The following is a 23,936-nucleotide window of genomic DNA, read 5'->3' as shown; positions in this document are numbered from 1 at the left end:
TGTGGGGAAACAAAAGTTCCGCTCTTGTTTCAGGGGAACGTTTTCCGTAAAGGACCTTACTTTGAGTATGAGGAAGTAGTGTTTATCATGTAGCTCACAGTCGAAGAAGTCGCCTTTGAAGGATAAGAGGAGTAAGGTAACTGTAAAATATTATATTTTTCATTATTTGGTTCATATGTGTCGTTACTTTTCATCAAATTGAGCTCGAGACTAGTACTTCTTCTTCGGCGGTTTGAATTCAAAATGAAAGCGCAGCGAACATTAAACGCTCATTTTATTCATGTTTTGTTCGGTTTGAACAAAAAAACACTTGAAGCTATATTAAAAAAACACAAAAATACTCTCAAATCTGACCTTTTTGGCGGCAAATGTCTTATATATATCTAAACAAACACACCTGTGCAGCCAAGACCTCATACGACAACAAATACTTTTACTTTGAAAGTGAACTAACTGCAGGAAATGTCCGCGTAAACACTTTAAAAACATACAATTAGTAGCTAAAAAAACAGTATGATATGCTTTATTTGGCATGTATGTTTAACTTAGTCTTGTTTTGTCATTGTTACCACCGTTGTAAGTTAAACTTTGGACTTTAGTTTGGCTGTTATTCTTGTTTGTTTCCGTTTGTTACCTGTCAGATTAAAACAGCTGTTGGAGCTCGAGACATGTCAGGACATGTTGAAGTTTGATCTCTGCGCATCAATAACCTGCAACTAAATTGTAAGTAAGAATTTTATATTTTAATTGTGTAATATGCACTGTAAAACACTTGTCATATTTGTTAGAGTTGCTTTATTATCGTTGTTTGTTGTTTTGTGTTGAACATTGTTTATTGTTCTGTATAATAGGCGATGCAGCAAAAAAAGACTTGTAAGCAAAATTTTGGGCACATACTGTATTGTTGCTGGGCAATATATCAATATTTTATGAATATAGAGATGAGAGACTATATTATGTATTAGATTTTGGATTTTTTATATTCATAAATGTTGTCTTTTCCTGGTTTTAAATGCTTTATTACAGATGGTCCATTTGTTTGACAAAAACAGAAAAGTGAAGAAATACGATTTTCATTTTTCAACTGACAAAGAGAAAGTTGTTTGACTAAAACCAAATAACTAAGCTTTTGCCTCTATTCATGATTAATGGGCAGTTTTTATTGTTGAAATATTCTCCATCTCATTTAATATATTGACAAGGATAATAGTACATAATACTTATTACATAATACATTATATTTTCACATTAAGGCTGCAAAATGCAGATTTTTGTCAAATCTATTAAAAGCAACATCATACAAAACAATATTGCCGTTTCCTAGCATTCTTCACATTTAGAGCATGATTACAACACAGGCACCATTCTACCACTCACACATACTTTAATACACTGGTGGCTGAGGTGACCATAAGGTTGCCACATGCTCATCAGATATTATAAGACACTTCGACATGTAGACGGCAAGAACCAAAATTCAAATCACTTCACCCCCTGAGCCACCGTCAGCTGCATCTAAAAATTAAATAATTGCATAACATTTTAATTAAATAGTTGCTTATTATTTTTCTGCTTGTCAACTAATTCACTCATTCAATAGAATGAGGGACCCACAATTTGAATTGTTGATCTGCCACTACGCGGCTTATGTTTTTATCTTTGACATAATTTCAGACTTCACCATGGAGGGAACTTCTAAAAGCAGTGCTGCAGGTGAGCCCTCTGTTGCTGCTCAGGTTCCTTTCCTTCACCTGTGCAGTGCCTTGGAGAAAATCCAGAAGTCAAAACTCCGACCAGATAAATCCAAGATCCTTGGGGATTTCATTGAATCATGGAGGAAGTTTCATTCTGTCCTCCACAAGGACAGCCCCAAAACAACAGACTCTTTCTACCCAGCTATGCGCCTCATTGTCCCCCCATTTGAACGAGAGCGTATGGCATATGGCATCAAAGAGAACATGTTAGCTAAACTCTACATCGATGTATTAGGTCTCCCAAAGAATGGCCCAGAGGCCAGTAAACTGTTGAACTACCGTGCCCCAACTACATCTCAAGGAGAAGCTGGAGACTTTGCTGGCATGGCGTACTTTGTGCTAAAGAAACGATGCACCAGTCAAGGAAACCTCAGCATCAAAGAAGTCAATGATTTTCTGGACTCGGTGGCGATCAACAACGCCAGCAAGCAGAAGGATCTTGTGAAAAAGAGTCTGCTGCACCTCATCACCCAGAGCTCGGCTCTTGAGCAAAAGTGGCTCATCAGGATGATTCTTAAGGACATGAAACTCGGGGTCAGCAAAGAAACTGTTCTGCAGGTCTTCCATCCGGATGCTGCAGAGCTCTACAATGTCAACACGGACCTAAACAAGGTCTGCCAGCAGCTCCACAACCCCGCCGTGTCTTTAAGCGACGTCTCAATTGGACTCTTTTCTGCTTTCAAGCCGATGCTGGCAGCTGTGGCAAACATCCGTAATGTGGAGAAACAGATGGGAAACAGCCCTTTTTACATTCAGACCAAGCTGGATGGAGAGCGTATACAGCTGCACAAAGACGGGGACGTGTATAAGTACTTCAGCAGAAATGCTTTTGACTACACCCAACAGTTTGGAGGATCCCCACTGGAGGGCTCACTGACGCCTTACATTCACAATGTTTTTAAAAGCCACGTTGTAAACTGTATCCTCGATGGTGAGATGATGGCATACAACCCGACCACAGAGGTCTTCATGCAGAAGGGGAGCAAATTTGACATCAAGAAACTCATGGACGATTCAGAGCTGCAGACGTGCTTTTGCGTGTTTGACGTGTTGTTAGTCAATGACCAGAAGCTCGGCAAGGAAACTCTGAAGAAGCGCTACGAGACTCTTCAGACAGTTTTCAATCCAGTCAAAGGAAGGATACACCTGGTGTCAAAGGTCGATGCCAGAACCATGCAGGAGGTGGTGAATGCCCTCAATGACGCTATCGACAGCAGAGAAGAGGGGATCATGGTGAAGGATCCATTGTCCATCTACAAACCGGACAAACGCGGGGAGAGTTGGCTGAAAATAAAGCCAGAATACGTAGATGGCTTGATGGATGAGCTGGACCTGCTGATTGTTGGTGGCTACTGGGGGAAAGGGAGACGAGGTGGTATGATGTCACATTTCTTATGCGCCGTTGCTGAAGCTCCAAAGCCAGGCGAGAAACCCTCAGTTTTCCACACTCTGTGCCGCATCGGCTCTGGCTACACCATGAAGGAGCTGTATGACCTCGGGTTGAAGCTCGCCAAGCACTGGAAAGTCTATCGGAAAAACGACCCACCGGCATCCATCCTGTGTGGAACGGAGAGACCAGAAGTTTATATCGAACCCTACAACTCGGTCATCATCCAGGTGCGGGCGGCTGAAATAGTCGGAAGCGACATGTACAGAACCAACTGCACCCTGCGCTTTCCCAGGATCGAGAAGATCCGCGACGACAAGGAGTGGCACCAGTGCATGACTCTGGCGGAGCTGGATGAGTTCCGCAGTAAGGCGTCTGGGAAGCTCGCCTCACGGCACCTTCACATCGACGGCGATGAACCACAAAAGAAGAAGCGCAAGCAGCCGGCAAAACCCAAGAAGGTGATCGGGATCATCGACCACTTTAAGCCCCAGGACCTTTCTGGGGTTACCAAGGAGACGGATATGTTCGAGGATGTGGAGTTCTGTATCCTGAATGGCACAGATGATCACCCTAAGGCGGAGCTGGAGAAGGGCGTGGCCAGGTGACATGAGAAATTACATTTGTCATAGTTAAAAGTAAAAAAAAAAAAACAACAACAAAAGAAACAAAATTGCTATAAAGACAAAACATCTTTGCCAAAAAGTTTTTAAGAACAAAAAAAATCACATCAGTTGAACATGCCTACCAAACCTGCGGGTCCCGAGCTAAGACCCCATTGTCCTCAAATCCTAGCCCCTGGTTCTAACTAATTGCACTTAATTCCTCGCCATATGTTTTATTTATTTCTGTTTAAAGCCCATGTTATTTACAGTATAAGTAATAAAATTGAATGTATGGTAATTTCTCTTTTGTGTGAGCCTTGAAGGAGAAATCTGGACCCAGTGGCTGGACCAGTTGGGAACTACTGTTTTTAAAGTATTCTAAATAAACAATTTACTGATTACTGCTGTCATCTTCTCATCAGATGTGGAGGTATCGTGGTTCAAAACCCAGGACGGGACACCTACTGCGTGATTGCCGGCGTGGAGAACATGCGCGTGAAGAACCTGGTTTCATCCAACCAGCACGACGTGGTGTGGGCTGCCTGGCTGCTGGAGTGCCTGGACCAGAAAGACGTGGTCCCATGGCAACCGCGTCACATGATCCACATGTCCCCCGCCACCAGGGAGCACTTTGCCAAGGAGTACGACAGCTACGGTGACAGCTACTTTGTGGACACGGACGAGCAGCAGCTGCAGGAGGTGTTTGATCGGATCAGGGATGCAGACGTGTCTGCAGCAGTGGACATCAGCCAGGTGGAGCAGCGGTGCGGCTGGGAGGACCTTCCCACGAGCATGTTCAGACCCTTCGAGGTTTACATGGACCGCTACGCTGACATAGGAGACCCGAAAACCACCATACCGACCTCCTGTTTGGACATCAGGGCGCTGGAGTTTCGCTACCATGGAGGGACGGTGGTGCAGAAGTTAAAAGAAGGAGTGTCTCATGTTATCATCAACGAGGAAAGAAGACTCTTGGCATTAAGGACTCTGAGGCGCAGCTTTAGGAAGAAGTTTAAGATTGTAAAAGACTCATGGGTGACTGACTCAATCAAAGAAGGGTACGTGATGAATGACACTGACTACTTAGTCTGAAGCTCTGGTGATATACACAAACGTTTACAGTGGAGAGAAATCCACATATTGAAAGCTTTTTAATGAATTTCCAATCAAATTAGCAATAAACTAACAAAAAAACAGTCAAAACCACTGGTAAGGGTTAGGTAAGCAATGTGATTTTAGACTCCACTACGCAGTACAGGGATGTTACTTCTCAGGGCGTTCATGCAAACTTTATGAGTTTTATTTTTCTTAATGAGTGATTAAGGCTGCACGTTATTAGTTTTAAGTTAATAGGCCACTCTTAATGTCTGGAAGGCGGTGATTGGTTTTTGAATTTTCACACTTAGAATTGCATTATGAAGTACTGAGACACTAAAGCTGATTAATCTGTTTTTTAGATATTGCCCTCCCTTAAACTTTTAACCGAGCAGTTATTAATACATTTTTAGTGAAAAATTAAGCTGCTTTCATCCTCTTTGCTGTTCTGTAGTTAGATATGAAATCATCATATAAAAAAATTTCAGTCCACATTGGGGAATCTGTGATGAGAGCGCTGCAAGGGGATATTGCACTGTAATAATCTAAAATAGGCCTTTTCTTATTTTTCAATTTTAAAGGGGCACTCCATCAATGTGGTATTTTACCAGAATAAAACTGGGGGGCTTGAATAGTCGAAATTGAGGCAGCTGAGGTCGAGATATCCTGCCTCTGAGTCCCTTTTTAATGATTTAAGCTGCAAAAGAATTGAATCCTACATTTCCCATCATGCAACTGAATAATGTTTTCTTCACACCTCCCTCACCATCTAAATAACCTCTCAGACCTCAGGTCAAGATGTCCTGACTTAGTCTGATTTTATGAGTCAAGCTCCAAAAAAATCAAATCCTACATTTCCCATAATGCAACTGGAGAGTTTCTTTGATTAGACCTCACTTCCCTCTGAAATTTCTTTTCAAACAGTACACCTGCATTGTCAATTTCTGACAAAATAGAAGCAGCTGAGGTTGAGACATCCTGATTTTTGCCATTTTCTTATGATTCAAGATCCAAAGAATTAACCCTTGTAACATCAATATGACATCATCAGGGTGTTTTTTTTTTTTAAACTTTCCCTCCAGAGTCACAGAAAACATTATGAAATTGTTTTCTCAGGCTCAGCAGTATTTTTAGTGATGAAAAAAAAATGAAACTTTGTGTGTGGAATTGGTGGCGGCAAAAAAGTGGGATTATTGTGCTCTTTTTGTGATCGGTGCCTTTTTGTTTTTAATTTTTCTTAGCTCTAATAAATATCATTGTTTTAAAGTATTGTTATGATGTGACTGGACTAAATGATCGTCTGTGTGAGGGAATGGCCTTTGCCTCAGCTCTTCGGCACATGCTCAGACCGAGGGACACCACAGGGGTACGTTCAAACTGGTTCAGCTCAAGGCCCTTCAACAAAGATGTGGCCATGTTTTCCTGTCTTCAAAAATGTCACCAGTGTACCTTGGGACTCATTGATATGTTATAACCTTCATTACCGTCGCCTCTAGGGTGCAGGTAGCTGCCTGTGGTGTCCTGGGCATTGTTGTGGGTAAATGCCGCATGAATACGTTTTCAAAGTAAAAGTGATGAAGTACCTGTTCTCAATCATATACTGTGAATAATGGCGCTCATTGCCATGTAGTGTTCCCTGTAGGGTTAGTAATTTAGTTAAACAAATTCATTAAAACTCTACCTTTGAGACATTCTTGGCTTTAGCTAAAGTGAGAGTTATTCAGCTTTAAATGATCTTCATTACTGGTGGAAAAAAAATGAAATTGTGCCTCAGTAAGCACTCTGTAACCTGTCGCCCACTCTGGACTATTTCCAGGTGATGCGGAGTGAGTATTTGACTGACAGGCCTTAATTAGAGGTACTCGGCTAGTGCTTATTTCAGTGTGGCTTCAGTGTAGGATGCATTGTGTCGCTCCACAACTGTTGGTCTTGAAAAGCTGCTGGTCCTCGCAGGAGCAGATAATCAGTCCTGAGGATCTGGAGATGGAAAAACAGCCGCTGAAAGCTAGCATTGCAGAAATACCATGTCCTAATGGGATGAATGCTCTAATTAGAGCCTATTGTAGCTACTGGAGAGATGGTACCAACAAAGTACGCCGGACACAAGCGGAAACAAATGGTTTGGAAGCAGCCCCTAGACGACCAGCGGCTGCGTATACTCAGCTGAAATAAATGAGACTAAACAGAAGCTCATGGCTGCAGGGGAAGGTTTGTCTGCAGCAATTAGCACATCCCATCCTCAATGAAAAGATTTAATGAGAGAATTGAGCTCCACCTTGTGCGTCACCAATACATGGTCACATCGTTTATCAGTATTTTCTATGTTTGACCAACTTCCAGTTCTGGTAAACCCTTAATTTATGAGTGTCGTGCGATCAAAAGCAAAATGAACCAAATCTGGCATCCCTAGTTCCTACACCTCACAGATTTGTCTAGTAGCCCATTGTGGGGACCCAACCCCAAAGTTGGGAACCAACAATTCATCAATCTCGACCTCAATCTCAACCTCAGAACCTCAGATTATTCACCCACATCAGAAAACTGCCTATCCAGCTTTGATAGCCTTGATTTGAGAAAATGGACCATACTAATGTTTTTGCATATTTTAGCACTTTTACCCCTTTATGTCAAATCACATATACTGTACTGTATTCTGAAGTCCACTTTATTTAAATGGGCTAAAACATGCTAAAGCATCATTATTGTCCTTTAAAGAGGGAGCAGGCTTCTTTCTTTTGATAAGAGCATCTTGCCTGAGGCTGAAACCAGGTGAGTAGCAACCTGTCTGACTGGCACAGCATCAAGACAGCTACAATATAGGCAATAAAAAGTTTGTTTTTGTGAAACTTTTCAAAATAAAACCATTCTCACAAATTCTCCTTATCCAGTCAGCACATTTTTTTGTTTTGTTTTTCTGTTCCACATCCTCTGTACAGCTGCAGGCTTTTACTTTTAATGGTTGTTTATTCTGTTTTTGTTGTATGGAGCTAAATAGCTGACATATATTTCACTTTTGGAGACTGACATCATAGGCTTTTATTTTGAATTCATAATTGCAATATTACTGGGGACATTTTTGGGGGCTCTTTCTGACTTGACGCACCTGGGTACCAAAAGATGCGGTGACTGCGATGCGCGCGCATAACGTCAGAGATGGAGAGGTTTCTCAAGGTAGCAAAATTAGGTAGCACACAAACCGGATACTGGGTGATTTGACCTTCAAAATAAAGTGCAACATGTATCTGGAAGCATCATTTTGATGTGTTTCAACATGCAATCATCCTTCATTATTGATTTTTTTTTTTTATTTGAATCGTGTAAATAAAAATAAAAATAGAACAACTAAAATGTATTTTAGATAAATAAGGAGGTATAAGAATGGGGAAAAAAAGTTATCTGTTACATATAATTATGCTCTAACTTGAATTGTGTCCCTGTGAAATTCTGAATTGATTCCCCTCTTCTAGCCTTTAACTGAAACAATCTGATAAGCATAGTGGATTTCAGTGGGGACACAGGATGTATGCATTTGTCGCCTCCAATAAAAACACGAAAGTAGTCAAATCTGAGATGGAAATTATACAAAAGCAGCTGTAATGTCACAGGGACAATGGTGCTACAGTATGTTTTGTTATCATGTTAACTGCTGCTGGGATGAAGAACCTCTAAAATAGTTACACTTCCTATTACATTTTTGCAAAGTACCTAGTAATCTGTAACCTATTACATATTAAAAGTAGCCTTCCCAACACTGCAGGAAACATCTATTTTTAAACCACATAGAAGTAACTAAAGCACAAAATAACACCTCAGCTTGCGACCTTTGTGGTCTTATTTTTAAACTGTAATACAGGCTCTCATTCCACTGACAATGTTCTCAAACCTGTCTGTCTTATTAGCAAATATCACATCCACAAAGTGCTTCAGATTACTCCCAATATCCATATACTTTGTGTTGAATTACAATATCTCTTTGAATTTGTTTCTAAGATAACAGCAAACAGAAAAAGCCTTTAAGACCTCTCAAATGATCAGAAAAATTAGATTTAATTGAAACAAAAAAATGTATATGTCTTGGTTTAAGTCGCCCTTATACATTAATATTATTCATGTTATCTGTAATATTGTTTTATTGTGTTTTTTTTTAATGTATTTGAATTTGAAATTGTTACAATTTTAAAAAAAAAAAATCAGTGTTTTAAAAGGAATTATATGCCTGTATAATTTGAAAAATTGTAAAATAAATAAATAAAATTTTAAAAAACTCGCGACCTTTATTTTGAATGTAATAACCGGAAACACTGATGGTCATCTCTTCCGGCTTGACGCAGATTCCTGCAAACACACACCGTCTCTGGGCGAACATGGCGGCAACTTGACAACGGCAGCGAGATGAAGACGGTGAGGGCTTGAAAAAGAAAAGAGGTCTGTAACAGGCTGTAGGCCCATCCGCCGACACAAAGGCACACCGCTTCGCCATGTTGGGAGAGGATAGCGCCCTTGTCCCTGTTCGACCGAGGCCGGGGAAAACGTAAAGGCGTCGGTGAGTGTTTCTAAAAACGGAGTCGAGGCTACGCAGAGGAGCGGAGCGGCGCGGCGCGGAGCTCAGGGCGGGCGGGAGGACAGCGGCTTCACCGGTCAGCCATGGAGGATGCGGCCCGTGGTCGTCTAATTTCCCATCCGGTTCGTTTTAATGGGAATAACCGCTGAAAAGGCAAAGGCAAGCCGGGACAACCCACCACCTGACATCCGAGGGGAAGAAAACGCGACCCCACGTCAATGACTGTTGCGGCAGAGGAGCCCCCACGGTGGAGTCGGCCGGTTCCCAAAATATGACCAGGGGTGCTGGGACGTGTTGGCAGCAAGAAGATGACGACGGCTTCCAAATCTGGCTAGAGCCCCCCCGCGACAACCAAAAGCCATTCACCGACTCAGAGAGGGCGCAGAGATGGCGACTGTCCTTGGCATCCCTCTTGTTCCTAACCATCCTCCTCTCTGATCACCTGTGGTTCTGCGCCGAGGCCAACCTGGCCCGGATCCCGGTCAAGCTCGCATCCTCCCACCCCCTGTCACCCCAGACCCACTCAGCACACAGCAGCCTCAGAGGAAACACAGATGATATTTTTATAGGAAACTCTACTTTGTGTCCGCTCGAAACTTACCACCACCAGGATAGTTTGTCTAGATACTGCTTTACTTTCGCCAATGCCGACCATTTGTGCGAGGGCCTTTCCGACAAAGAGGGGACGCGGGCTGTAAATATGAGCGATTTGTACCTTTCCTTTTGTAACTCCTACTCTCTGCTGGATTTGTTTTACGGCTCGACAAGTCCGGACAATTTGAACTGCAGCCTCGACGTGCTCGCAGATGGCGACACAAGCAGATGCAGCCTGTGCGTCCAGGCGTACCAGCGCTACGACCAGCACGCCCAGGAGAAATACGAGGACTTTGAGCTCCTGACTCAGAAATACGAGCCAGGGGAATATTCAGTGAGGACGTGCATGGAGCAGTGCAAGGTAGGTTGCACAAAAAAAAAAAAAAAAAAAAAAAAAGGGGAGGGGGCGGTTTGGAGGTGGGGGTGGGGGGTTGATGTGGTGGCCATCTGTTGATTTGGGCCCGGATAGATGCCAGTTTTGGTCCTCCTCCTCCTCCTCCTGTCGCCATGGAGACGGATGACAGATTCAAGGAGACTCCCGGCTCCGGGCCTCATGTTCATTCATCTCCTCATTGTGTTCAGGCCCCATGCTAATGTGCAGATGGAGGCCCTGCTATAGTGTAGCAGTATCTCTGCTTTTAGTCCACGCTCTGTTCTTTGACATTGAAGACCGCCTGCAGCCCACAATCCGGCTGATCGGCCATCGATACCCTAGATGTAGGCTTTTTAGATTGGCACTTGGTTTTGCAGCAAGGATATGCTACTCAGCTTGCTTTGCTTGAGGGGGGGGGGCACTTTTGCAAAATGACAGGAGGCCAGGGGCCAGTTGCAGCCGACCCATAAATGTTTCTAGTATTTTAGCACATTTTTATGTTTTTCTGGGATGTTTCCATGATATAAGGACATTTTAGGACGTTTCTATGATCTTGGGATTTTGGAACATTTCTCGGATTTGAGGCCATTTCTGTGATTTTACCACGTTTGTAGGATTCTAGGACATTTCTAGGATTTAAGACATTAGGGGCTTAGCTAGGATCTCTGTTCGGGGGTGTGGGGGTTCCTCCACTGGTGCATTTTTTGATAAACAAGCTCTATTTTTATGCACTCTGGCACCTTATACACAGCCTACCAAAAGTACAAACACAATTCCTGTGTGAATCACTTTATTTTTATCCTGATTCGGCCTGCGGGCTGTTAGTTGAGTCTCACAGTTTTACGGCCTAGCCTTTACAACAATTTAATGACCTGGAAGGAGGCTGTTGGCATATGCAAACAACTCCTGGAGCCCGTGTGTCCTGAGTGTGTTGTCGCAGTCCGCCAGGTGTTAATCATGGCCGCCCACTCCATATCGAGAGCGTTTCATTGAAGTCAAGAGGTGGTTTCCTGCCTAATGTGGCGGAAGGCTTTCGTGTTTGCTCATTACCAGGCCCCGCACTATAGGCCTCATGTGGGCCAGGCCCGGGCTTGCTGTTTGATTGCCTTGCACTGTTTACCAGCTCCTCACACACAGAGTGGGTTAGAGTGGGTTGTCCTGGGTGTCCGGGAGACAGCTGCTGCTGCTGCTGCTGCGTGCAGCTGCTGTGAGCACGCGGAGCCAGAAAAGCTGCATTCAGCACCGCGGAGAGCGCGCGGAGGGAGCTGTCCGCGGTGCTGAATGGCGCTCCCTGACTCCATTCACAGAAGCCCTGGCCAATCCCAGATGGCCTCCATTCACCCAACCAGTGGCAGGGACACACGCATAGGCGTCAAATCGCGACTGTAATAAGGCCATCTGCCTGCTTAAACAGACCCAGTGCATTTCTATAGAGCCTCACGTGTGTGAGCCGGGCCTACTTTGCAAGGCTAGCTTGAATTTAGAAGCACAAAAAGACGAACTGAATCCCCTTTGTGTTGTATTCATCAAACAGTGATTGACTTTCTTTTATATTGTCTTCACTGTTGGTTGTTTTAATCCTGGCAGAGACAACACAGCCTTTTTTTAGGGAAAGATAATTCCAGCGTTCATATGGTTTTAGACCTCACATTAAACACTCTTTGTGTTTGTGTACACAGAGGAGCTGCTGCTCTTTCATTTACGGTCCTCAAACATAAAATCAGGTGCGGTTTTATGGCAAATGATTTCTGCTATTACAGTCAAGGGAGGAGGTTTCTTTTCAGCATTTTTGGGGACACGTGAAATTGGGTTTCTGCCAGAAAATTCTGAGCATCAAACACTTGACTTCCTTTATTGTGGTGAGTTTTAATACACCATTTTGTTCTTTTTCTGCATCAGTTCATGGTTCCACGACATAAGTCCACGTCTACTTTCATGTAGACAAATACGCATGTTCGAAATATCGAGGGCGATGTGTCCAACGTCTCCCCCCAGAAATCTACACCTGTAATCACAGTCTGAAGCTGCATTAAGCTGAAACAATCAGTAAACCTGCAGAAAAAGTAACGGTGAATTGATTGTTTTCATCATTTTCAAGGAAAAGTCCAAACTTTCTCTTCTTCCAGCTTATCTAATGAGAGACTGTTGGACAAACAAAACAAGACATTAGAGGACATCACCTTAGGGTTTGGGAACTTATTATAGGTACTTTTTTACAATTTTTAAACATTTTATAGACCAAACGATCATTAGACAAATAAATAATGGAAAGTAAAAAATCGGAGTTATTTTGGATAAATCATGATGGGTTGAAGCATCATATCCCCTCTCACGTAGCTCAAAACACTGTCTGCATTTCATGGCCGTTTCTATTATGTTATTGCGTTATGTTTTATTGCTTCAAGGTTGGTCGCTTGCGAGCGTTAGAATATGCAATCATGCTACATGGGAAGAGAAAGGTGAATGCAGCTTTTTGAAAGAAATAGCCATGTCAGCCTCTCCAGCACGTGTCAGCCATTGAGGAACGCTCAAACCGAGATGTGTGACAGTCTTTGTTTTCCTCTGCTCCACACATGATTTCAATTTCATTTTCCCGCTGTCCGAGCTCACCTCTTGACACTTGGAGAGAAAACTGTCATTCGGCCAAAGTGCTAATTTTTTAAACAATGACCCTTCTCTTTCACCTCCTTGATTATAGGCTTCTTCGAGTCTTGCATGTGTGGTCGGCCGCGCTGCAGAAAGAGCGGCATGACTCAAGCAGTAATGTGGAGCTCTTGTAGCGTTAATGGCTACTTGCCTCGGAGAATCGTAGCAGTTAATGTGGCAAGATTATAGCGTAAACTGAGCTGACAAGTGTGAAAACATTAAGCAAATAGCCACTGTCTCATTTGAACATGTATAGGAACAGTGGAGGTCGATTTACAGTGTTTGGGTAAAGCTAGCGGAGGATTTATGACATTTCAAGTGATGATATTTGACACGGACGGTAGTGTTGTGTTGTGCCGGAGTTGCTCCTGTGGTCCGCAGGTGGTGCTTTGATCCCTCTAGCCTGAGGTGAAACATCACACAGCGGACACGGCCGGTGTGCTGTTCCTCACAATGGGATTCTCCATCAACTGACTGTGTGAAAAACCCACCATTCATCTTGACAGCGGGGCCGGGCTCGAAACATTTAAACCTGGGCTGGCGCGCTAACTTGAAAGCAGCATTTTTTTTTTTTTCGCCCTCTATATCCCGAGTGTGAAACAAAATGTCAGTTTCACAGGAAATAATGAAAAACAAACCTGGCCTCTTAAAAAGCGTTTTGGCAGTACAACAACTGTAAGCCAACAAAGGCCTGGGGTCTCTGTGGTGCAATCACATCATTTATTGTGGGGTTCCCTACCGGTTGTGCCAAAAAATCTGCAGTATAATAGCATGCCTGTTATTATCCTCTATTCACATGAAGCACATTTAAGCACACAGGTGTATCATTTTCAATGCAGGGGTGCACTACAAAAGCCTTTCTTAAAAAACTAGTTGATTACTTGGTATACTGCTGATACGTTTATAATAATTAGGAACTGTGAAAGTTTCTTCGTCCTGCTTCAGTACTCGAGAGGCTGAGATGGGACAAGAGAAACATCCCTAGTGTTTTGTTGTTATAAAGGCTGTAACTAATCTTATAATGTTCAGTATCGATCAGGGCTGCACCTGTTTGATTATTTCTTTCTCGATTAATCTAACAATTATTTTTCATTTAGTTACTAATCTAATGATTCATTTCTCGATTATTCTAATGACTTTTTTTTTCACTCAGTCACTCAATTAATATATGAATTCATTTAACCAAAAGTAAATGTCTGCGTAAAACTCGTCTCATTAATATTAAATTATTCACTAATGTTCTCTATAAAAACAATGATAATAGCGGTATATTTTAAAATTTCCATCACTGTGACATTATCGTATAAATAATTCTTATTATTGTAGATAATATTTGTCAGATGACTGATTGGAAAAATACTTGACCTCAAACATTCATTTAATCACTGTATATCACAGGAGCCTTTTTCCTGAACTGGAGAATCCGTTTTATTTCTGAAGTAATAATATGCAGTTTAATTATTGGTAAATGTATTTTGCATTGCACGCTGTCTCAGTGGTTTTTAACATAAGTTAAGGCTGTTTTCTTGCTCATACATGGCGGTTAAAGCAATCATCATGATCATCCTAATATATCACTCCTGGGCGGGGACAAAAAGTAAATGCACTGGCGTCTGGACCGCGCTCCAGGATAACCAGGTGTACTCCCGTGAAAATCTATTTTAGCCACAACAGTGGGCTGCAGCTTGCCTTCCTGTGAACTCATGTTTTGACTGGGTGCAGCTTACTATTACGACGCATCAACACATATTTTGCAAATCAATGTATTTTCCAAATTATGTCAATCTGAAGATCATTTTCTCTATAAACTATTAATCACAGTTCCCCACAGCCCATTGTGACATATTCAAATGTACTGTTTCGTCTGACGAACAGTTCAACACACACAATTATGCAATGTCGTAAGATGAATCAGCAAATATTCACATGTAAGAATCTGGAACCAGTGTAATAACGGTAATAATGAGGCTGCAGTAAATAGTGAAGAAAATGTCCATTGCAGTTCCCTCAAGCTCAAGGTAATTTTTTGAAATAGCTTGCAGTTCAAACAGTCCAAACAGTCCAAAATCAAATTGTATTATATTTCCCTTTGATAAGATATTTAGAAAACCAGAAATTATTCAAATTAAAAGGCCCTGAATGTTTTTCCTCTCTGCTCTTTTCACTGGGTTGAAGTGGGCTCGGATAAGTTGGAAACAGTGAGGTCACACTTAAATGCACCAATCAGGATTTAGTAACATTTGAATCAGAATCTGATGACAGTGTGATGTTCGGTCACTGTCAGTTAAATCTGATTAAATTCAACCCACATAGTCTTTTTATTCAGATAGGATAGCAAGCGTGAAAGGGGGAGAGGGAGGGGGGATGACATGCAGCAGAGGGCCGAGGTCCTAGTGGAACCTGCGACCGCTGCGGCGAGGACCCAGCCTCTGCACACGGGGCGCCTGCTCCACCAGGTGAGCTACTGGGCGCCCCAGAAATAGTTAAGACTTAAGGCCAAGTTTTCAGGGCATTTAAGAAGCTGGAACCAGTGAGTTTTAGGTATCAGTTACTACATTTCTGCCAGTCAGCTCATCTATTAATCAACTAATTGTTTCACAATGAATGCTGCAATTTTCGAACCAGTAAAAGTAGGCCCCGGGCCCCCGGAGGCTGTGGTAACTGAATTTATTCATAATTTGTTTGTTTACATTGTAATTTCCCCTAAATTAGAATATAAATTGAACTGATAGTGGTCTTAAGGTGACATCTGCATTTATTTGGGGGCCCCATGTTGATAAAGTCCTGAGGGTAAAATGTGGTTGTAAAGCATTTGTTCTTCCAGTGTATCTTGTGCTTGTGTGCTAATCAATGAGTCAGGTTAGCACAAACTAATTGCAAATCGCTATCTAAAACATACACAATGCACATAGAGGGCGAGAGACTGGAGGGGTCAGTGGGCGGCCCAGCTGCCAGAGGACAATAAGTGATGAAGCTCTGATTACACGTACAGTATATGAGCTGACTTTATCATCAGGTGTTCGAGGGGATGACGGCCAGGCTCTGGTCCACAGCCGAATTTCCAGAGGAAATTGCGCCACCAAAACTGGGTGTCCTTTAGCAAAATAGGGGCGGCATTTCCAGTGTTGACTGGGACACCAAAATAGCTTTTTAGCGAGACAGCAGCATTTCGAGTAGCAAATGTAGCACATACAACTGGGTTTTTTTTAGTGAGACATGATGGTATTTCCAGCGGCAATTGTGCCACCAAAACTGTAAGGGCGGCATTTCCAGTGACGACTTGGACACCAAGACAGGGTGTTGTTTTGCAAGACACTGGCGGCATTTCCAGCAGTAATTGTGGCACCAAAGCAGGGTGTTTTAAGTGAGATTTTATGGCATTTCAAGTGGCAATATGCCATCCAAACTGTGTGTATTTTAGCCACACATATGGAGTATTTCCAGCAGCAACTGCTGCACCAAAACTGGGTGTTTTTAGCCAGATATAGGTGGTATGTGCCATTGTGGCACCAAAAGTGAGTGTATGTTCGTGAAACATCTGCTGCATTTCCAGTGGCAAATGTTGCACCAAAACTAGGTGTTGTTTAAGCAAGACACCCGCGGCATTTTCAGCAGTAATTGCGGCAACAGAAACCTGTTTTTTAAGCCAAAACATGCTCTTTTCCTCCCCGTAACCAAATGTAACCACAATTGAAATAGTTGAAACATAAAGAAACATACATTTTAATATATCTGCTACATACTAATGTACCAATGTTACATATCTGTGGTTATCAGAAATGTATAATACCAATATTTATTCTGGTGACTGGGTTGCAATGGGGGCCCACAGCTTATTTTTCTTCCTAGGTTAGCATTCGAGTGTTAATCTGGCCCTGGTGGGGATGTTGCACAGCACATGCAATTTGTCGGGTTTCCCACCAGAAATGATGAGTTCGAGGACTCTTTTTTTGGAAAACATCCCTGACGTGACCACAGCACGACACAAAAATATCCACAATTTTTCACAAAACCTCACAATCGTTTAACAAGAATAACGACTGGGCTGCACAGGTGTCTGCACCCTTGTTCCTCGTCCCTGATAATTTCCTCCATTTGTGCACTTGAAAGACCGAACTCCGTGCACCTGGCCAAGCAATCATAAAGAGTCTGGTACTGAATATCTCTCGCCGTTTTGACTAATAATTCCACAGTATTGTGACTTCCCTCTCTTTGCTACTACAACCAACCCAGCTTCTTCTTTTTCTGCTTTTACTGTGGCGTAAAATAATTTCAAAACACAATCACTGACAAGTCTGTGCACAAATCCGTCTCCTCCCCCGCCCTCCAGGTCCAATTGAATGTCTAATCTTAGCTGGTGTTGTGTGCAAGTGGAAAGGAGGACAGCGTCCACAGCGTTCTCTCTCTTTAGATCCTTGTCATCCGCACACATCTGCATTGATCTGAGCTCTTTTTGAGCCGGAGGGACGGGTGGCAGCAATACCAAGAGGTTGATCCCTATTGATTTGCTCCGAGCCCTCCGTGTTCACTTGTCCTTCATTTGATAGTGGGCAGCTCCTCCGACTGAAATAGGGCAGTGAAGACATCATGATACTATCTGAACCTGTTTGATTGTGCCAAAGACCTGTGTGCGTGTGTTTGTGTGTTTTAAATGTACAGTTTAGTCAGACCAGTGCTAAAGTTGCTCTCTCTTCATCTGTTATCTCCCTGTCTGCGATATGGACAGTTTTGCAATTCAGCAGTAAATGATGTGTAGCAACAAGGATATCAGCTCTCAGTCGGGGGGCCCTGAAACAAAATCTAAACACAGATGGAGCTTTGTGAAGTAATGCATCTTCCTCTTAGGGTTTGGAAAAGGCTTGAGCTCCACATTTGGATGAACAAATCTGTCCTCTCAACAAAATCCCACCAAAATGTTGAACAATGTCATCGCTGTTGTTTGTGTTTTGGCTGCAACTGCATTGATGAATCTGTCATTTTTTTAGCTAGCAGCATGGCATCGACTAAAATATCTCAAAAACAATGTAATGGATTGCCATGAAATTTGGTACAGATTATAGACTGTATAAAAAGTTAACACAGTCTCTCTGATAGGGAGGCTCCCGGCTGTTGTTGTTGTTGTTGTTGTTGTTGTTGCTTTTTATTTATTAATGTAGTTTTGACCATGTTGATCTGCAGTTAGGTTCACTACATTTATTGTAACATTACATGTTGTCTGTGTGAGATAACAGCACAGAGAAAGCTGCGAGAGATGAAAGATGTGCTCGATTAATATTGTTTTAAGGCGCATTGGTGAGGAGCCGGTTTCAATTTTGATTTTAATTTTGGTAAGGACGGGGGTTAGAAATAGCAGGACTCATTGCGTGTATCTTGTTTTTCTGTCTCTCGCTTTTTGTCTTTCTGTTTGTGAGTCAATGGCGGCAAAAAAAATCAAAAAGCAGGCTGACTAAGACTAAAACTACGATGCTTGACGTGGTTAACATACCTTTTAAAACATCTGCTTGTGCTCATTGTCACTGTGCAGACGTTAGCAACACTAGCATTTAGCTCAAAGCACCACTGCTCCTCAAACAGCCTCGAGCATGGCTTTAGATACGCACTGTCGTTCAGCTCCAAATGTCAGAGAATAATGAAAATATCTTATCACAGAGAGGAAATCATTAATCCATGGATACTGGAGGGAAATGCGGTCATAATGTTGCACCAAAATCAATATTAAGTTGTCACAGACAGCCTGTGTGTCTTTAGCTAGCTCTAAACTGAAAATGCAATCGATCAAACGTCCGTCACATCAGCGATATTACCTGGTATCATTTCATGTGAAGGGCTATGCAGATCATACAGTCATATATCAGTATAATTATATTATTTGTAATCCAGTGTTTTGTGTGTTTACATCCAATGAGCAGTGATTATAGTTAACAGGGCTGATTTGTGCCCTCACCTGTCCCTCAACACGACATAGATACACAGACTCTCTCATCCCCAAATCTGTTATCTTGCAGTATTGATGTGGTTGAGTATCCTCTGATCACCCATGCTTCCTTTAATTGTTGCCCGTGGTCGTCTTTTATTCGTTATTCATGACTGACAGATTGGTACATTGTATTGCTCACATGTGGAAGTTGCACACGGAAGCACTCTTGTGTGATTTCCGTCGTTGTGTCTTCCTGCGGCGCTTGCGAACGCTGACCTTGGAGAGGGTTTTGTCCCTTTCGAGATGCCTGGCCCACTCCACGACAGGCCTTTTATGAATGGACAGTTCCCTGAGCTGCATGCTAATGAGGCGGGGAGGAGAGAGTGGAGGCTAGCTGCTGCAGTGCACGCCAGCGCTTCCATATTGTTTCAGCTGTGAACGGAGAGCAGATGAGATCACATGAGATAACAGCAGGGGGCGGGGGGGGGGGGCGTCCCGGGGAAAAGGGGGTTAAAGTGGGTTACCTAATTAACAGGCCTCATTTAACCTCTGAGGCTTTTCCATTATAGGTGAGATGTGAGGTAATTTCTCTTGCACACAATAACGCTGTCAATTAAAGGTGAGGTTTGTAATTATAGCTACATCTTCTCTGTGTATCAGAATGATTCAGTTTCAGAAAATCATAATATTTCCATCAACCTCAGCTGCACTTTTTCTTTGCCATGCTAAAACTTAGCGTGCCGACACTTTAATCCCAGATCAAGACCATGGTAAACATTATATCTGCTGAACATTGTCGTGTTAGCATTGTTTTGTCAGCATGTTAGCTTTGCTGATGTTAGAATTCAGCTAAAAATACAGCCTGAAAAAGCTGCTGGCATGGCTGCAGACTAACAAATTAGAAAAGCTTATTAGCATGCTTTTTGGGTCACTTTTTCTCTGAAACAATTTATTGTCTGCAAATAACAGTACATTTTAAATGGGCTTTTCTTACATTTAGCATTGCATTAAGTTGGGTGATGCAAATTTGCATTTCCTGGAGTGGAGGCATGACCTGCGCTTACGTAGCGAAACGATTATTCCACCCTTTTAAAGTTAGAAATACATTCAGATGCCTTCACATGTGTTTTAAAGCTTTAAGCACAAGCAAATTGGTGCAAACATGGGGGAACAAGGTAATAAGCAAATGGTGAGTTTTGCGAATTGTAAGAAATTAGTAGATGTAGAAAATTGTTTTTTCAAAGTTAGGGAAAAATGTCTAGAGAAAGAAAGAAAAAGCTAGGGAAAACTATATTTATAATTATCATAATTACATATTCAAAACTGTGTTACAGGATTATTAGAATTTTTAAAGCACTTTTTTCAGTTCATTTCCTTGTTTTTTTTAACGATATGATGATATGATGATGATGATTTTTTAATATTTTTTTCTTTTTTCTTTTTCTTTTATTTTCTTGTACTTTTGCAATTCTGGGAAACGGCCACATCTTTTAAACCTCAACATTGCAATGCTTGTAATTTCTAATTTTGATACAAATTTAAAGTGTGAAACTCAAGTCAACATAAACCCTGATGAAATAATAAATAATAATAGACGTCATAAGGGTTAAATCAAATTGGGTTCTAGACTTCATATTTTTCTCAAATTTTTGAAAAGCTCCCTTTAAAACCACACAGGAAATTAAACAGCTGCTACGTACTTATCAAGTATGACAAGTAAAACTATCTTAACCCGTTGAAACCTTGAGAAAGCGTGCTTGATATCTTTGAAAGACATGGGAAGAAAGCAATGAGCCATGAAAGAAGAAAAAGAAATTTGTGAGAAAAAAGAAAGAAAAAGAATTTTTTTTAAAAAAATGATGTGGAAAAAGTGCTAAAAAAATATAATAATTGTGCAACCTATTTTTAAACAAGTAATTATGTTAATTATAAAAATAGTTTTCCCAAGCTTTTTTTTTTAAAAAAAAAAATTTTTTAAATCTACTAATTTCTTGCAAATGTCAAATACTTCTTACCAAGTTGCTCATTGCTTTTTTTTTCTCTTCATCTTTTTGACATGAATCACACCAATTAGCTTTGGGGTTTAAACGTTTAAATAAAAGTGATGTCACTTGCGGTTTCAAAAAGTTAACGTGTCAGATTTGTAAAGTTTTTCCTTGCTCCCTTTTTTGGTGCGTTTTCGTGCGCTATTTAATAAAGTGCATGTTTCCCACAAGAAGACAGGCACAAAATGACATTCTTAAATATCCCATAAATATAATTGGATTTAGTTGGCAAGCTGTTCTCCTGTGTAATAATAGAACAACCAAAAATGTAATTATAGTAAAAACAGTCATTACTGTGGCTTTATAATTGTGAGAAAATGAAGATGTTGCAAGCAGGATGTTTTTTTCCCCAGTGAAACACCTAAGGGTCAGACTAATACCTCCATTCATTTATGGGCATGACATCAATTAGTCTAACAGTCCTATTGTCTGCATAGGTATTTGAATGGATTATTTTTTTCACAGGGACAGATATAAGCCTGAATGCATATCCCAGCTGCAGTGTGCCGTATTGAATTTTAGTGTTTAACTAATGTAGAAAATGCAGGAGCAGGGTGGAGGTTTGCGTCCTTGTTCAGAGGGCAGCAGTATTGTCCAGAGCTGGTGGCGTCAGAAAATGACTCCAGTATCCTGTGGGCGGCCTTCAGATGATCACATCTGAATTCCCCACCACTTGGCACTAATGGGATTATCTGACTTCCCCTTCTTTCCCGGTGAGATACCTCTCTCTTCACGTTCCCTTTTTTTTTAAAGCAGCCTTACATGTATACAGTGCACTAGGTAAAAGGTTACATTTGAATCTCTGTTAAGCTCCGTGCGGCCCATTAGGATGATTGAGGATGATGTTTGTCCGGTTAAATGAATTGTCAGTCACTGGACGTGAGTTTTGTTTATGACAGCGCAGTGCGACTTGCCTAACTGCTCCGTATTCTCAAAGAAAGACACTTAAAAATCCATTAAATTGCTCAATGTGTGATGCACGCCTCTGTGTTATGCAAGACGTTGATGTACAGTATGACAGTCTACTGCGCTGCCAAAGTATGATTTATAGACCTGAATAAGGTTTTTAAATGCAGTCGTGTATTCTGCTTAATGCAAGTTGGCGGAGAAGGAGAAGAGACGGGAAAATAAAAAACAAGAAATAGGAGAGAAAAGTCAACACACTTAAATATTGAAGTTACTCGCAATATAGGCTTGTGACAACTCAGCAGGCTAGTTAGTAAACCACTGTGGTTGACAAACTGATAGCTAATAGCAAGCTGGGGACATGCGAGTGCTCAGTACGCTGGCTCTCAACGTCTTTTTATTTTGTCCATATTGTACCATTTAATCCCCCAGGCAATTTGTCAGACTTTGTGGTGGTGTTGCATTTTTTTTGTAGTTGTTATGCGTCTTTAATATAAGTCATTCTGTGTCTCTTTGTGGTTGTTTTGTGTCTTTTTATACTCATAGGGTCTCTTTAAGGTACTTTTGGGTCTTATTAAGGTACCTTTATGTCTTTTTGGGACATTTTCGTTTTGCTTTGTAGTTATTTTGTGTTGCTTTGTGGTTAATTTGTGTCCTTTTGCAGGTAATTTTGTGTCTTAACTGAGGTAATTATATGTCATTCTGAGACTTTTTGTCGTTTTTGTAGTTATTTTGTGTTGCTTTGAGGGTGTCTTTTTGTATTTATTTGGATCCCTTTGAGTTAATTTGATGTCTTTTTGGGACTTATTGTCACTTTGCCATCATTTTGTGTCGCTTTCTAATCTTTTTGAGTCTCTTCCTGGTCTGTATTTGTTAATTCAAGTGACATTTTGCACGTGAAAGCCCGGACACCTGCTGACACTTTGGGTGTGCAATCTTTTGAAGTGTGTCATCTCTATAACTAAAGTGTACGCACGCACTTTATCGATGTTGTTAATTGTGATCAGTTTGTCCAGATACAGTTGCTTGACCATAGCAGGCACAGGTAGCACAGACGGTTTTACGATATGATGCCATCTTCACATTCTCTACTAAGACTGTCAGTTAACGGTTAACTTTAGGTTGAGAATAGGTTTGGAAATTGTTTTTGGGGGTAGAATTTGCTTACCTGCACAAACAGGTATTTAAACATAGCAACCCTTTAGTTCCCGTAACCCCGCTTCTTGTTTCCCATTCCCATGGCCATGAGACATCAGCTTTAGGCTAATGATCTCTTGCTCTGGCAGTTTAAAAAAAAAAAAAAAATAGTGAACCTAATGATCCAGATTTGGATATTTCAAAGTTTTGAATATATGTGATACTCAGGAATTTTAGTTCTTCGTTGCCCTTCTGTCACAAGTTTTCTCTCGGGTACAAAACACTAGTGTGAGGTCATCTTTAGTCCAAGCAGTAAAGCCATGTTGTCAACAGATCCCATGTGTTCAGTCGTCTCCAAATACTTTCTGACTTCACTCTGTCTGTGGCACTCAGCCCCAAGCCCACTGGTTCCTCCTGAAGATGTAAATATTTGACAACGGCCGTCACATGTGGAAACTGTGAGGGCGTTTGAGACTATTTTTAGCTGTGAAACAATTCACGTTTGGTGCTACAGAATGTGTTTGGGGCTGTAGGACGGTGAATGTGGAATTGTGTCAAAATAAATTAAGATGTGTGCGTTCTTGGTAGGAATAGGACGATGTGAAAATTTCACATCATCTTTGGTCGCTGCTGGACATGATTATCAGGGTCAAACCAATAATGAAACGTTACCGTGATCAACTTATTTAAAGGTGTTTGTTTTTCTTTGTAATGGTGATCTGCAATACTATCTTCCATCCCTAGCTGATGGTACTGAAGGAACATATTAGCCAGTGCAACTGGGAGGCTCATTGATGTGTTTTAACAGTTTTTTTGAAAACAATGGAGTTCTTTGGCACAGAGGAAGAAGATACAGTATATGAGGCTTTTTTCACACACATACGTGTTATTTGCACGCAGCGAAAAATCAAAGAAA

The 23,936-nt window shown here is 41.5% G+C and overlaps 2 protein-coding genes across 2 annotated transcripts in view; both read left to right on the top strand.

Moving 5' to 3' along the window:
* Positions 1 to 18: 18 nt before the first annotated feature.
* Positions 19 to 6,110, top strand: lig4 (ligase IV, DNA, ATP-dependent). Its single transcript, XM_042513237.2, has 4 exons — positions 19 to 136; positions 642 to 723; positions 1,675 to 3,745; positions 4,169 to 6,110. The coding sequence occupies exons 3-4, from the start codon at positions 1,683 to 1,685 to the stop codon at positions 4,836 to 4,838; spliced, it is 2,733 nt and encodes a 910-aa protein (XP_042369171.2). The 5' UTR covers positions 19 to 136; positions 642 to 723; positions 1,675 to 1,682; the 3' UTR covers positions 4,839 to 6,110.
* Positions 6,111 to 6,254: 144 nt separating this feature from the next.
* Positions 6,255 to 23,936, top strand: part of nalf1a (NALCN channel auxiliary factor 1a) — a 43,126-nt gene continuing 25,444 nt past the window's right edge. Inside the window, exon 1 of the mRNA XM_042513371.2 lies at positions 6,255 to 10,357. Within this exon, the coding sequence (XP_042369305.1) occupies positions 9,674 to 10,357 (684 nt within the window). The 5' untranslated portion in view covers positions 6,255 to 9,673. The remainder of the gene's footprint in view (positions 10,358 to 23,936) is intronic.

This window comes from Plectropomus leopardus, chromosome 24 (genome assembly GCF_026936395.1).
Source record: "Plectropomus leopardus strain MGB_pleo_1.0 chromosome 24, ASM2693639v1, whole genome shotgun sequence".
In the NCBI taxonomy this organism is placed as follows: domain Eukaryota; kingdom Metazoa; phylum Chordata; class Actinopteri; order Perciformes; family Serranidae; genus Plectropomus; species Plectropomus leopardus.
This window is presented reverse-complemented; position numbering and strand designations above follow the sequence as displayed.